We start from the raw sequence: 14,136 nt of genomic DNA, 5'->3' as shown, positions 1-14,136 counted from the left end.
CTCGTGTATCTTTGTCCGCTTTAAACATGATCTCAATGCTACACCATCTCCGCTTTTGATGGATGGTCAGACTGTGCCATGATACATGATACGTTGAGTGGACGTGAATCCCAACTGCTCAGCGGCGTCCAAGTGATATACAAAGACCAAGTACAGTCACCGAGTCATACACTTGCTCGTCACAGCATAGCTGTAAGCTGACGCATGAAAAGCCGATTGTCACCATCAGGAATGTGGAACGACATTGAACGCAACAACCAGGGCGAGCAAATGAGCTGACTCGTTTACGCCAAGCTGCGTCCAGATCAGGGGCCGACACGAACCGACGCGTTCACAACTCGGGGATGGACACGTCGACGGAGTTTGAGCTAACTTAAGCCAAATGTAGTAGCTGCAGTACAATCACGAACGCAGCTGCACTTGCGGCGCGCTGTGCATGAGAGGCAGCCTTGCTCAAGCTCAAGGCTGGTCAGAAGAAACAGAGCGTGGCGATCAGACACGTCAAGCGCGTCGTCCAACCGACACGTCTTCTGCTCGCTGCGCAGTTACTCACGACTGTAACTTTACGTTACATGTGGATGTTTGCTCGTGGCGTAAACGACGCGTCTGCCCAAGTCGGGAATCGTAAATCAAAGAAAGCCCCATTCGTGATTCGTGATTCGTGATTCGTGATTCGTGATTCACGATGATTTCCATCGCGCTGAGCTGTGTACAAATTTTGGTCACGTTCGTGTTTGGTTTAGACTGTTCCGACGTTGATTTTTCGCGTGTCGTGTAGAGAGCGCGTATATTTCGTCAAAGAGCAGAGCAGCGAGGCAGCACAGCTCTGTCCTCACTCGTCTCATCTCATGTCAGCCTGTGTCGTTCTTGAGTCATTTCGAGTGAAAACGAAAGAGAAGACAAAAAAAAAAGAAAGAAACGCCGAGCGAGTCGTGGGCGTGGATGACTGTGTAGAGAGAGACGCGTTGATCATTTCAGTCACCGCGCGCCCGCGCATCCGTCCGCTCAAACACCACACACACGTCTTCTGCTGTCCAACATTCTGTGATTCGTGATTGATCACGCTTGGTCGAGTTGTTCACGCTTCGCTCTTCCTGTTCATCTGCTAGAGCGCGTCTCTGAGCACAACCAAACGTACTTAAATCGCTCCTTGTACCCTCGTATTGTCCCTTCCTTCCAACCACAGCATCACCTCCTTGTATCCCTTCTCTCTCCTCCTCTCACACCTTGCCTCACTTGAGCCCATCGTCGCAGCTTTCTTTGCTTGCATACCCTCAGTACCACCCTCATTGTACCTCTGCATCCATAGGCACATCCATCCTACATCATGTCGGCCGTCACTCAACACAACCCCGAGACCCCCTCTAAGAAGGTCACTGCTGGCCTCGCTGGCATCGACGTCAACGCCACTCCTTCCAAGAAGGCGGCTTCCAAGTTGGCCAACGACGACGACGACTTTTCCGAACCTGGTTTCCTCACCAAGGGCAAGCTCGCAGACACCACAAAGCCCATCAAAGAGTCCACGCCTGCCACTGACGCTGCTGCCGACTCGGAAGACCAAGTGCATGGCAAGTTTGTCGGCGACGTGGATCTGCCCGAAGAGGAGGAGCCGCTGCTTGTCGAGACCAGCCGTCGTTTCGTCCTCTTCCCCATCCGCTTCCACGAGGTAAGTCACCATCCCTAGTCGAGCTGAGCATGTCTATATCTTTTACCTATCGCGCAGTACTGACATGCATCTCGATCGTTGTTACTTGCAGATTTGGCAAATGTACAAGAAGGCCGAGGCTTCCTTCTGGACCGCAGAGGAGATCGACCTTTCCAAGGACCTCCACGACTGGGACAACAAGCTGAACGACAATGAGCGCCACTTTATCTCGCATGTGCTTGCGTTCTTCGCTGCGTCGGATGGTATCGTCAACGAGAACCTCGTTGAGCGTTTCAGTTCGGAAGTTCAGGCCGCCGAGGCTCGTTGCTTCTACGGTTTCCAGATCATGATGGAGAACATCCACTCGGAGACCTACTCGCTGCTCATCGACACTTACATCCGTGAGCCTGAGCAGCGTGAATATCTGTTTGACGCCGTCGAGACCATCCCGGTCGTCAAGCAGAAGGCCGACTGGGCTCTTCGATGGATCAGCGACAAGCGTGCCACTTTCGCCGAGCGTCTGGTCGCGTTTGCCGCCGTCGAGGGCATCTTTTTCTCGGGCTCATTCGCCTCGATCTTCTGGCTCAAGAAGCGCGGTCTCATGCCCGGTCTCACGTTCTCCAACGAGCTCATCTCGCGTGACGAGGGTCTTCACACGGACTTTGCCTGCCTTCTCTTCAGCCACCTCAGGAGGCGCGCGCACCCAGACACGGTGCTCAAGATCATCACTGAGGCTGTGGAAATTGAGAAGGCGTTCCTGTGCGAATCAATCCCCGTCGCGCTCATCGGTATGAACAGCAAGCTCATGTGCCAATACATTGAGTATGTCGCCGATCGCTTGCTGGTATCGCTCGGAAACCCAGTGCACTACGGCTCCACATGTCCGTTTGACTTTATGACCAACATTTCGTTGGAAGGCAAGACCAACTTCTTTGAGAAAAAGGTAGCAGAGTACGCAAAAGCTGGCGTTGCGCGCAAGGACGCCAACGACTCTGGCGATGGCACCCAGAAGAGCACACACACTTTCTCGTTGGAGGAAGACTTCTAATTCTCGTTGGCTGAATACTTGGATCACCACTCATACTCTGCTTGACTTTGTTGTTCTCTCGCTTTGGTTCTGCATCCTATATATCTGTACTTTAGTTTTTTCTCGTTTGCATTGCGATTCCTTTTGACATGTCGTTGCCGTTTGCCAGTGCGCGTGTGCGTGCATGGTTGTTCTTTGAGTGTATTATTCCCGTTGGAACGTCATGAGGTGATACAGTGACACTTGACATTGGGTTAAGCTCGCACTGTTTTGTACTTGGATCGCCTTGTGTGCCTGTGCCACTTGGAAAGACTGCGGATGTTGATGGGTCGTCGATAGGATCTGCTTTCTGACGGCCGGCTCGATTCGGAACGGTGACCGTCGTGCGTCTTTCGCACACACATCAAGATCGATTCGTGATTCCTGTCTCGCCAACAAGGACGAATGTAAGGCCGAGAAATCATTCATCGACACTAGCCGTTCTGAGTTGTATCCCGCTACAGTCACGAGTAGGTCGATACCGTACCGTTTCAACTGCTCTCGAGATCGTGCGTTCAGAGGCGCCATTTCGCGCTGAGAACCACAACGCATCCATGGATTCGTGATTGTGCAAACCCAACGCCGCTCAACCAAAACTCCCAGCTCCCCTCGGCGACACCCAACGCTCATTCCAAGAACCACAGGCACCCAGGCATATACCAAGCCCAACAACGTCCAACGTCAATCCTAATCCCAAACGCAACGCGCATCTTGAACTCAACCAAACTCCTCGTCTCATCCTCACACGACATCTACCAATTCGATGCATGCAGCCTTGTGGCCAACTTGACGAGAATCAACCGTGATAGTGGCTCCAAGATGAATGACGAAGACCAAGAACGAAACATCGCCAGATACAAACGTGCAACGTGCAATACACAAGTAGAAGATCAATTTCACAAACGTCGGTCGCAACAGGATCTAGAAGCAGGCGGCATTAACTGCAGGCATACCACGAAGGAACGCTCGTCGGCCCACCCCGAGGCTATCAAAGTGCAAGATCGAGTATCGACTATTGGCTGCTGCCGTCTCGGGTGTCGAGCGCGCCAGCGTCGCAGCGTCTCGAGCTCCAAGCTGGGCGTCGTCGGTTGCGTTGGAAGCGCAAGACGGCGCAGCCGCCGAGATGCTGAAGCCGTTCATGGCGCAAGGTACGGGACGTTTGCGACGGTACACAGGACGAGGAGTGCTGAACAAAGAGTTGGGATCAAACTCGGGGATCGCGTATTCCCACTCTTCCGCTTTCGACGGATCGCCCATCGTCTCCACCGTTTCATCCTCAGTGGCAGAGCTTCCAGCCACAGTGGAAGAACCGAAGCCGAAAAAGTTGGTGAACCAGTCCGGCAAGCTCGGCAGACTTAGACTCGGCAGGTACGAGGTGGACGAGGAGGCGGTAAGCCGAGGAGGCTGAGGTGCGGTCCCCGAGACGTGCGAGCTCGACGATAGACCAAAAAAAGACAACAAATGCTGTGGCAGCAAAGGTACATAGTCGAGCACATTGAGGGCTAGCTCGGCTGTTCCGGACGAGCCCTGCACAGTCAACTCTTGGGCGGCAGACTGTTCATCTTTACCACTAGCAACGAGACCAGCGCTGCGAATCAGACTAGCACCGATCCGACTAGATCCGGCGAGAAACTCGATGAGTACGGTGCCGCCCTGCATGTAATTGTGTCTCTCAGCACGCTGAGTGTGCTGGCGTCGCTTGCGCTCCCTGCTAGGAGCCTTGTGATCGACAGACAGAAGCTCGATGGCAGAGCCATCGGTGATGGAACGAGCACTGGACACGATGGATGATGAGTACAACTCTGGATTGCCACGGGCAGCCAGATGTGTGTAAGGTGCATCGATGGGCAAGTGACCGCCCTCCAGAGCTTCACGCCAGATGCGATCCTCAATGTGACGCACCTGATCTGTGCACATTGCCGATCTAGCAAGGTGAGACCGACGACTTAGGTTGAGCTCGGCACGCGTACGGTCATCACCAACCGACTTTTGCTCGTGTTGCTGTAGCTGGCTCTCTTCGGCCATTTCGTCATCCGAAAACGTCTCGAGAGCGGTCTCGGCATTGCTGGTGCGGTGCGATGACTCACTGGCTCGGCATGACTTGATGGGAGATTTGGAATCATTGGCGTTATCAGCGGCAGCAGTTGCGGGCGACGTCAGCTTGTTCTTTGATTTGCCTCTTGCCTTGCGCCACATACGAAGAGCAGGACCACCTACGGTGCTGCCGCTCGCGTCTGAAGCAGCATCGTCGTCGTTCAGGACAAGATCACGAAGAAGCTCCGGACGATGTCGTTCAACGTCGTTGGCAGCAGCGTTTCGCGGAATTGTGGTGACGCTGGCGCAGAGTCTGTCGTGAGTGATTGTGCTTGCGTCGATCTCGAGGGCGTCCGAGTCGTAGGTGGACATGGTATCTAGATCAGACTCGGCTGTGAAGAAAGCAGCCGAGACAGCGCTAGTGGGACGCGATGGCACAGCTTCCCTTTTTGTTGGACTTTGCTGCTTGATTGGAAGGGGAGGAGGGCTAAAGGTATCGGCAGCAAGAATCGATGGTGGACGGCAAGTGTCGCTGACGTCGGCTGGAATGTGATAGACAGAGGCATTTTGATTTACAGTTGTGCTGGTTCGAGGAGTTGGAGAGTCGGCTTGTGTGATACTGTCGGGCAGATCAGGTGGCAGCTCGGGCAGCAGCTTGGACTCGTTGTGCAGGCCGAGAGCATGGGGAGTGGTGGTTTCATGTAAAAAGTGTGGCTGTTCATCGAGAGGGGTCTTTGCTTCGTCTTGTTCGTCGGCATCGGCGTCAACATCATCGCTGCTGTCTGTGGTGGCGCCGAGGTCGACATGGGAGGCCAAAACGCCAACGATCTGTCCAGTGAGATTGTCGACCGCAACCAAGCTATTTCTGTATTGCGAAGGAGGAGGGGGTGTGCGATTTGGTGCGCGCAAAATGACCTCGGGAGCGTCGCCAATGGAAATCGAGGTAGAGCCATTGCCGAGGGGGTTTGCGCGGACGGATAGAGAAGAGCCTGGGTTGGAATTTGCACATGGTTGTTGGTCTGTATCCGGAAGAGTTGTGGCAGCGATGTGATCAAGTGGAATGGCGATCGCAGCTGCGTCTGCTGGAGCGAGATTGGTGGGGACGAGTGTGGGGCTAGTTGGCTGGTGGCGAGGTTGATGCTGTTCTGCTGAGAGAGAGGGTGGAAGCATATGCACCAAGTAGCTGTCTTGCCAAGGGTAGCCGTTGCGCTCTTTCAGCCATGGTGGAAGGGAAGGTACGGTTGCGGGGTAGGATTGAAGCAAATTTTGGAGGTGAAGAACAACGGGCGCAGGAGTACTGATGAGCCAGACTGTCCAGATAGCGCGGCGAGCAACCTTGTGACTTTCCCAGCGGAAGCGATCCAAGGCACCATGCTCTCCGATGTCCTCGAAAAACCAAAAGCTTCCACCGTCGAGACCTTTGAGACCTGCACCTAGACCAGGATATATGGTGCGGTCAGCGGCATCAAAGCCGTCGATCTGGGACTGGGAGACGAGCTGTCCAGAGATGGGATCACGTTTAAAGGAGCGGAATGGCAGCACGAAGCGTCGCGCAGCACCTTGGAGGTTAGGGTCGTGAAAGCCGACGGAGAGGACAAGAGTTGCAATGGAGGCATCAAGCGGATCAGGGACGACGAGAAGTGAAAGGGGACCATAGACGTCTGTCAAGACGAGATCGGATGGAGAAGTGCGGCCGACGCCGAGGGTATCTTGGGTGATATGCGCATTGATTCGAGTGGGAGGCTGTAGTTGCGGCACAGTCTTGATGAGACGGGCGGCGGGATGACTGAAGACGGTGATGACAGGCAAAGAGCGAGAGGAGTGAGGCGGTCGAGACGTGCTCGACGACAAGGCAACGGTCGACATTGATGAGCGCTGAAGGAGGTGAGGATGATGATGGTGGTGGGACTGTAGACAGATGGAAGGCGAGGCATCTACGGTAGTCTTGATAGACTCGACATGGTGCCAAAAGTGCAGCTGATCGCAGGCAACCACGACGACTGGCTCGGTCGAGAACGAGATCGGGATCGAGTCAGGGGTCAATGGGTTGATGGTAGGACAAGAACACAAGAAGCAACCAACACAAGTTGCCCCTGAGCACGAGTGGCTTGCATACGCGGATCTGCAGGGTGCATGCACCATACTCTACTTTAAAATACTCGCACTGCTCAACAGCATTCGAGTTGTATTCATGACTCCACTTTCAAGCCTAACTGAACGCACAACTTGGCAGATTCACGATTCACCCACTCAACTCGGTAATTCGTGATTCTTTCATATCGTGTAATTCTAATCGTGAATTGTGAATGTTCCGCCGCTCTGTGACTGTCAACCCAGTGACGAGTAACTAACATTCGTGATTCACGATTAGCATACAGTCGTGAGTATGCAAGATTCACGATTCACGATTTACGATTCGTGATTGGACCCTGCTGCGCTGTGTTGGACAAGCCAGAGTGAGTGACGAGTCGTGCGTCTCTCCATACACTGTGGATTTTCAAGATCTCACACTCAGAATTATAAGCCGAGAGCACATGCCTCGTGCCTTGGTGCTTGACGTGCCACGCGTGACGCAAACACGAAATTTGCGAGAAGCTCGTGGAACGTCAGTCACGAGTCGGCAGTCGCAATTCACGACTCACCATCAAATTCGTGATTCGTGATTGTGTTTGTAGTTGCCGGCATCCGTTCGTGATTCATAGTCTCCTTTCACGATTACTCGATGCTCGTGACTGCTACACTTGGTGTACGTACAACAATCGTCCACCTCATCATCCAACGTCATCAATGTTAGCACCGACCTGGTGCAAGTTGCAACGGCATTCGTATCTGCCACTCGTGATTGTCTGAGTCAAACACCAAAAAGCGTGAAGGTGGAGAATCGTGCAGAACCGTGTAACCACGAATCGTGGAATATGTGTGTGTGGAACCGGCTATCAATCGTGAATCACGAGTTCAAATTATCAGCACATCCCAGCACAGCACACGCACACACGCCAGTCAAGAGTCACTCACGTCTCACGACTACGGAAATAAGAAAAGGCTTCAAATCTGCCTAATTCACCGCACAGCGCAGTTCCCCTCCACCGGCTACCCTCCTTGACTGGCTGGCTATATCTGCTTCTTGGCCTCCACCTTGTCAAGATCAGCTCTTCACCCTAACCATCCTCTTTGCATCCATCCATCTCTCACTTCCAAGTTCTCCGTTGCATCCCATGCCAACACCCATCTGATCAACATGGACAACTCTAACTCGTCTACCGATCGTCCTCATTCACCCCGCCCCACACATGACCACCACAATCCACCTCCACCACAACCATCGTCTCCAGGCGCAACCCAACAACAACCCTCCCCATCTTCTTCATCTTCGTCACCTTCTTCATCTACATCAATTCCAGCTCAAGGCGTAACCACGCCTGTCACAACCCTATGGGACAGCTTCATGAGCAGCTTCCTCAACATCATCCACGCCAATGTAAACCAAGCCACTCCTCCCAACCAGCAATCCACAGCCAACCACGCGGCTGATTCCACAGGCGCTTCCGGCGTGCAAACTCAGGATACAAATGCAGCGCAGCAGCCAGAAGCTCCATCTGTCACACCATCATCATCCTCCCAAGCTTCCCACACCTCCACCTCCCCCTCACAGCCGCACACAGACACGACCGACCTACCGCGTCCACCCATCTTTTTCCGCCTTCCCTTTGCTGCACCGGACGGCAATCCCGCTCTCCTCGCTTTCCATCCGCAGCCATTGCCGCAACGTGAGCCATCTTCCACGGCGACGTTGGCATCCTCACCATCAAACCATAACCAGAACCAAACCCACAACCAGAGCCAGCCACCGCGATCGCCAAATACTTCAACAGCACCTCAACCGAGTCAGCCAGACTCTGCTCAGCCCGCTTCGCGGCCGATCGATTCATCTAGCAACCATCTTGGAACAAGTCCTGCCGGAGTGCACTCACATCCTCACCCGGACGGCCACGTCCCCGTTGCTCCTCTCTTTGTTCCCTTTGGTGCATCGCCCTTGCCGTTTTCCTTCATCTACGACCCAAGCACTCAAACCGCCTGGCCAATCGCCCAGGTCACGCCCGGTTCTCCACCTGGAGGTCCATCGCCTGACGCACCCGAATCACAACAGCCTCGCCTCGTTGCTGGTCCGCCGTTCCGCATCATCCTCGACATTCACTTTACCCCAGCGCCCCAGCCCGAACAGCCCGATCCACAGAAGGCGGCAAACTACGTCAAACAGCTCGAGCGTGCGGATGCCGAACTTCGAGCTCGTATGGCGCGTCTAGGTATGGGCAGCATCGGTGGCTTTGGCGACTCCTCCCCCTCTGCAGCCGAGCAAGATGCGCTGCTAGGATGCGGTATCTGTCTCGACAACTACGACACCGAAGACCGTCCCGAATGGATCGATGGCCCCAAAACTCAAGACGAAGCCGTCGTAGCCGTGCCGTGCCAGGGGCACCACACACTTCACGCTGGCTGCTTGCGTGAATGGCTCGAGAAGCTGCCCCCTTCTCAATGGACCTGTCCCTTCTGCCGAGCTAGCATCAGTCCAGACCTGACCAATCGCGCCGCTCAAGACGCAATCTCGCCGCCGCGCTCCAAGTCTGCCGGAGCTTCGGCTGCCTCTGTACCTTGTACAACCTTGCGTGACGAGGTTCGAGCACGAGAGCGTAAGCAAGGATGGCGTTGTGATGCGCCAGCATGTCTTCCTCGCTATCCTCTCACCTCACGCTCCGACGACGGCCACCTCGAACTCCCCGAAACCAGCGATAATATGACCACCGACCTGGTCAAGCTAGCGCCATGCCATCACGAGGTGCATCTTGACTGTCTTTGCACCAGCATGCGTGTCGAGAACCACCTCGCTGGCACGAGCGATTTAGATACTATCCTTGCTGACACTGACTCGGATGAGTCGACTTCGGATGTTGACAATCAAGACATCTCGGATTCTGCGCAGCCGCAACAGACGGCGCGACACGAACAGCATGATACGGTGGGCAAGTGGGTCACCTGTCCAACCTGTCGCAAGGAGTGCTGGGCAGAGCTGCCGTTGCGACGTCGTCCCAAACGCTCCACTCCAACGTCGCAGGCCACTCCCCTGGATGCGGCCGTCGTCTTGGACGCAGCTGATGATGTTGAGCGGGTCAGTAAGTCTCTTCCGTCTACACGCTCGCCTGACTACACGCATGGACGAGCTACACAAGACGCGCAACCCAAACACTCACCACTAGCCATCTCTGAGACCTTGTCAGAGGGCACAACGGACCCGGAAGAGGAAGCCACCGTCAACGCTATGCTCGTCCCAAACGCATCAACTTGAATCACTCGATCCTTTACGCGATCAGCTCGCGTCGCACTACCACCCAACTTGATCGTAGTCTCGACATCTCGTCGCGCATCTCGCTAACATCGCATCCCTCGCTTGACCCATCTGCATCTGTACTCGCACCCATCACTTTCGTCTCGCATCCAGTCACCGCATCCATCCCCACCACACCGTTCCGCCTGGTCTCTCTCGTCCTCTCCATGCTCGTCCGTGTATAATCATGAATGTCTCAAGCTCGCTAGGTGTCTACCATTCATGATTCGTGTTTGTTTCATCACTCCGAGCAGTCGCGTGTCACAAAGGCCGAAATTGTGAATGGTATCTTTGTGCAGATCACGAATCAGACAAATACAAAAGTGAGGACGCGAAATCGTAAATCGTGAAGCGTGAAGCGGGAATCACACGGAAAGAACATCAGCCGTTATTCGTCTCGGTGCGCGTGTGCGTGTGCGTGTCGCCGAGCAGCGGGTCCAGAGTGATGGTGGACGTGTTGTACGGTTCTGCAGCGTCGTGGTCCGGTAGAGTCAGCAATGTCTCGTCACGAGACAAGTTCGAGTTGACACCGATGCTGGGTCGGGGTGCTTCAGTGAACCGATCCGGCTGAACACCGCTCAGAATCGCAGGTGCTGGCACGACGGACGACTCCGAGATCGTGGGGTGAGCCGGTTGAGCCATCATGCGACTCACCACATCACCAAGTCCGTCCTGATGCGCCGCTGCGGGCACACTGGCAAGACCGGCCGAACCAAGGATGACGGCTGTCTCGCTGTCGATGGTCTCGCTAGCACTGACACGATGACCGTTAGAGCCAACGGCGCCACTGTTGATAGCAGCGTCAGTCTGACCTGGGTTGTTGCTCGTCGATCTCTCGTCGATGGTTGTCTGTCCATCATCAACGTTGGCCGCATCCTTCTCAACTTGCTTGGCTGCAGCTTCCATGGCGGCCTTGCGCTCGCGTGCCTCGTGAGCACTGGCCACAAGACGGGTCAGCTCGGATCGTAGCGGCTGGTACGCTTCCAATGCGCCCGCGAAAGGCTCTCGTCCAGCAGCACTAGCACTGGCACCTGGTATGCGTACAAAGATCGGTACGCTCGCCGTTCCGAACACGAGCTCCGGCAATTCCTCCTCATCTTCGTCGTCCATGTTGATCGCAGCAACATTCTGCGCAGCATTGTTTCCTTCTTGCTCGTTCATCTTGTTGAAGAAAGCCTCCCTGCGTGCGTCGCCAATGCTCTTGATCGAGGCTGCCGTCCGGAAACTTTTCATGCTGGCGGTTCGCCTAAGACCGCCGCCCTGGTGTCCGCTGGCGCTCTCTTCGACCTCGACAATCTTGTTCGACGCGACGCCATCAATATTGAGCGAGCGCTGCGACTTGAGTGCTGCATGATTGTACTGGTGTTGAGTTGAGGGGAAGACGGTACGCTGACATGGCATGGCGATGAGCACAGTGACGTTGACCGAGGCTGGGGTACTGGTGTCTGCTCTCGCATTCTTTGCTTCTGCGTCGCTTCCGTTGGCGCTAACATTGTTCGGGGTGCCATTGTTGCTAGCGGCCGCAGCATCGTCATGCGAGCTGCCCTCACCGTTACGGCGCAGAAAGGATGGAATGTGCAAGTGGCGAGTCAAGCCACCTGCGAGTGAGGATGTCGGTGGATAGGCAAAGTCGTTCTGCGCGGCTGAAGCTGCATCAGCAACACCGGTTGGGACATCCGTGTCTGCGGTGTTGGGCTTGGGAAAAAGATCGGAATAGAGAACAGGTGGCACAGCCGCCGAAATGGGCATGACGGCGTCCCAGCCTTTCGCTTTCACCTCGGCGTCGTAAGCTGCAGGCCGAAAGTCGTGTGCGATTCGAGCTTCGAGCAGTTTGGGTGGGGTGAGCGTGTCTTCGATTTCCCGGGTTGGTCCGAGCAGGCGATCCAAGGGCCCTTCAGGAAGCAATCCCAGACGACGAAGTCGGCGGTTGCGCATAATGATCCTCAGTAGGACAAAGCAAACGACGATGACAAACAGAGCGATGGCTGTGACAGCAAAAGAGAGGAACGGAATCGGGGGATTAGAACTCTGGGACGAAAAGGGATTGCTGCTCTGTCTCTTAACAAAACAAGAGGTGCGACTGTAGGGAACCCAGAGACGCAGCCCGTGCTGATTGGTGAATTCGGAATTGGCAAAGAAAGCGGTAAGAAATATACTAACCAATGATCAGTGTCTGCAACGACGCAAGCAGATGATGTTACCAAGTACCAGGTGGGATGGATGCGGGACAGGCGTCGCGGGGACGAATTCGGTGGAACAGAGGGACAAAAAAATGCGTTGTTTGAGCTGGTGGACTGCGACGATGATAACGGCAAGAAGTGGACGAGCGAGAATCAGCGCTCGACATGCGACCAGGAGGCTGGCTACATGAAGAGCAAGATCCAGGGGTTCGAGAACTTCAACAGACACCTCGATGCGCCCAAAATTGGTGTCCAAGGGAAGCCAGCCGTGCACAAGACCTTTCCCGCTAAGGTTGACACAGCTGTCAGGCGGTCGAACGAAGCATAAGATGGAGCGCCAGAGAGACCCAGGTGAATGGCGAGATGCACAACGGAGCCGAGACAATACTTACGAAAACGCTGGGCGGGGTGCTTGAGCCCGAAAAGGGATTGTTGAAGCTGGTGTCGGTGGATGAGGGAGACGAGGAAGACTGTCGCTTGACGAGTCGAGTGGGGGCTTGTGATACAGTCTTGTTCGAGCTGGGTGAAAGGAGTTGGTTCAAAAGCTCATTCTTTTGAGACCAGATGCGTTCGATCTCGGCAATGAAATCGGCGGGCTGATGGCCAAGATCGCAATCCTTCCAAGCGCCTCCATCGCGAATGCACTTCTTGCCATTTTCAAAAACGATGGTGCAAGATTTGACGAGGCTGGCCTTCTTGGAAGCCAGTATGCTGTGTTGCAAGAGCTTCCGGCCGTGCTTGCCGTGAACGCAGTCTGCAATGCCGTCCTTGTCCCAGGAGGGCCCGTCGACGACACGCAGACATCTTTGAGCAAGGCCTTCGTCGCCGATCTTGGAGAGACCTGCATAGTTCTGACATTGAAGAAAGTTCCACCATTTCTTCTGTGCAGCACTGGGGCTGAGGTCAAAGTCCTCGCCGGCGCGAACGGGATTGAGAGCATCTTGGATGCAGAGCTGTTGAATGTTGCCGGCACACTCTTGATCGCCGTGCATGCAGAAAGCGCCGTATCTGCTGTGAGTTTTATGCTCGTCGACGGATCCGATATAAGTCATAGTTAGGCGAATTTTGGCGTTGACACGGTCGAGGACCTTATCGAAAGCGGCTTCACATGCGAGAGCGTCTGGGCACCTGGACATAACGGCAAGAGTGACATTGACTCGTTGGAAGCCCAAAGCTTCGTAGGACGTCGAGGATGCATCTGGTACTGAGAAAGGTGACTGAGAGCGAGCATCGAGTTCCGTAAAGGTTGGACTAGCCACGACGGCGGCCGAGTACAGCAGCGCAAAAAGGATTAGCTGTCGAAGCATGGCAGACGACGCCAGGGTGCGCCAGGCGGGGAGCTGGAGGAATGACGACATGTGGCTGGTCACCGAGCAAAGCCGCCGACTCAGGCAAATGGCTTGATGGGCACAGGGTTGAAGTAGGGTAGCAGGGCGACGGCCCAGAGGTATTCGACGAGTTTACGAGCTCATGTGAGCAGCTGGCGAGGATAGCGGATGAATCAGAGATGATGGGAGTCAGATCCGCCAAAGAGTGCCTAAGGGAATAGCGAATCGTGAATATTGCGCCACGATAGATAAAGGAGCAAACAGCGGTGGTGGACGAGACGAAATAGCAACGAGAGTTGCCTCGATGAGGTTGCAAATGTAGTGAATCAGCTTCAGAATCCAGAATCGGCTGCCACGGCTTGTGCTGCGGGTGCAAGAATAATAAGTCCACCAACCTCTCATGTCTCTAGTAGCTCAGCCATATCGGCGCATTCATGATTATCCTGCTTGCTGCACGCACGGCTGTGCTAACGTTAAGTTAACTCAGTTACAGTAAGTGCTAA

General features: G+C 54.7%; 4 protein-coding genes across 4 annotated transcripts; 2 read left to right on the top strand and 2 right to left on the bottom strand.

Annotated features, from left to right (window-relative positions):
* Window positions 1–1,327: 1,327 nt before the first annotated feature.
* On the top strand, window positions 1,328–2,693 carry UMAG_06368 (putative ribonucleotide-diphosphate reductase subunit RNR2; the record flags this gene model as incomplete). Its single annotated transcript, XM_011394359.1, has 2 exons — window positions 1,328–1,666; window positions 1,758–2,693. The coding sequence occupies 2 exons, from the start codon at window positions 1,328–1,330 to the stop codon at window positions 2,691–2,693; spliced, it is 1,275 nt and encodes a 424-aa protein (XP_011392661.1).
* A 939-nt stretch (window positions 2,694–3,632) lies between these two features.
* On the bottom strand, window positions 3,633–6,611 carry UMAG_06367 (uncharacterized protein; the record flags this gene model as incomplete). The annotated part of the gene is made up of 1 exon (XM_011394358.1): window positions 3,633–6,611. One exon carries the CDS (start codon window positions 6,609–6,611, stop codon window positions 3,633–3,635), a length of 2,979 nt encoding a protein of 992 aa, XP_011392660.1.
* A 1,372-nt stretch (window positions 6,612–7,983) lies between these two features.
* UMAG_06366 (uncharacterized protein) lies at window positions 7,984–10,086 on the top strand (the record flags this gene model as incomplete). Its single annotated transcript, XM_011394357.1, has 1 exon — window positions 7,984–10,086. The coding sequence occupies one exon, from the start codon at window positions 7,984–7,986 to the stop codon at window positions 10,084–10,086; it is 2,103 nt and encodes a 700-aa protein (XP_011392659.1).
* Window positions 10,087–10,506: 420 nt separating this feature from the next.
* On the bottom strand, window positions 10,507–13,663 carry UMAG_06365 (uncharacterized protein; the record flags this gene model as incomplete). The annotated part of the gene is made up of 3 exons (XM_011394356.1): window positions 10,507–12,110; window positions 12,286–12,298; window positions 12,698–13,663. The coding sequence occupies 3 exons, from the start codon at window positions 13,661–13,663 to the stop codon at window positions 10,507–10,509; spliced, it is 2,583 nt and encodes an 860-aa protein (XP_011392658.1).
* Between the last annotated feature and the right edge of the window lie 473 nt (window positions 13,664–14,136).

The sequence above is a fragment of the Mycosarcoma maydis genome, chromosome 23 (assembly GCF_000328475.2).
Source record: "Mycosarcoma maydis chromosome 23, whole genome shotgun sequence".
Lineage (NCBI taxonomy): Eukaryota > Fungi > Basidiomycota > Ustilaginomycetes > Ustilaginales > Mycosarcoma > Mycosarcoma maydis.
The sequence above is the reverse complement of the archived record's forward strand: the minus strand, read 5'-3'. Positions and strand labels throughout refer to the sequence as shown.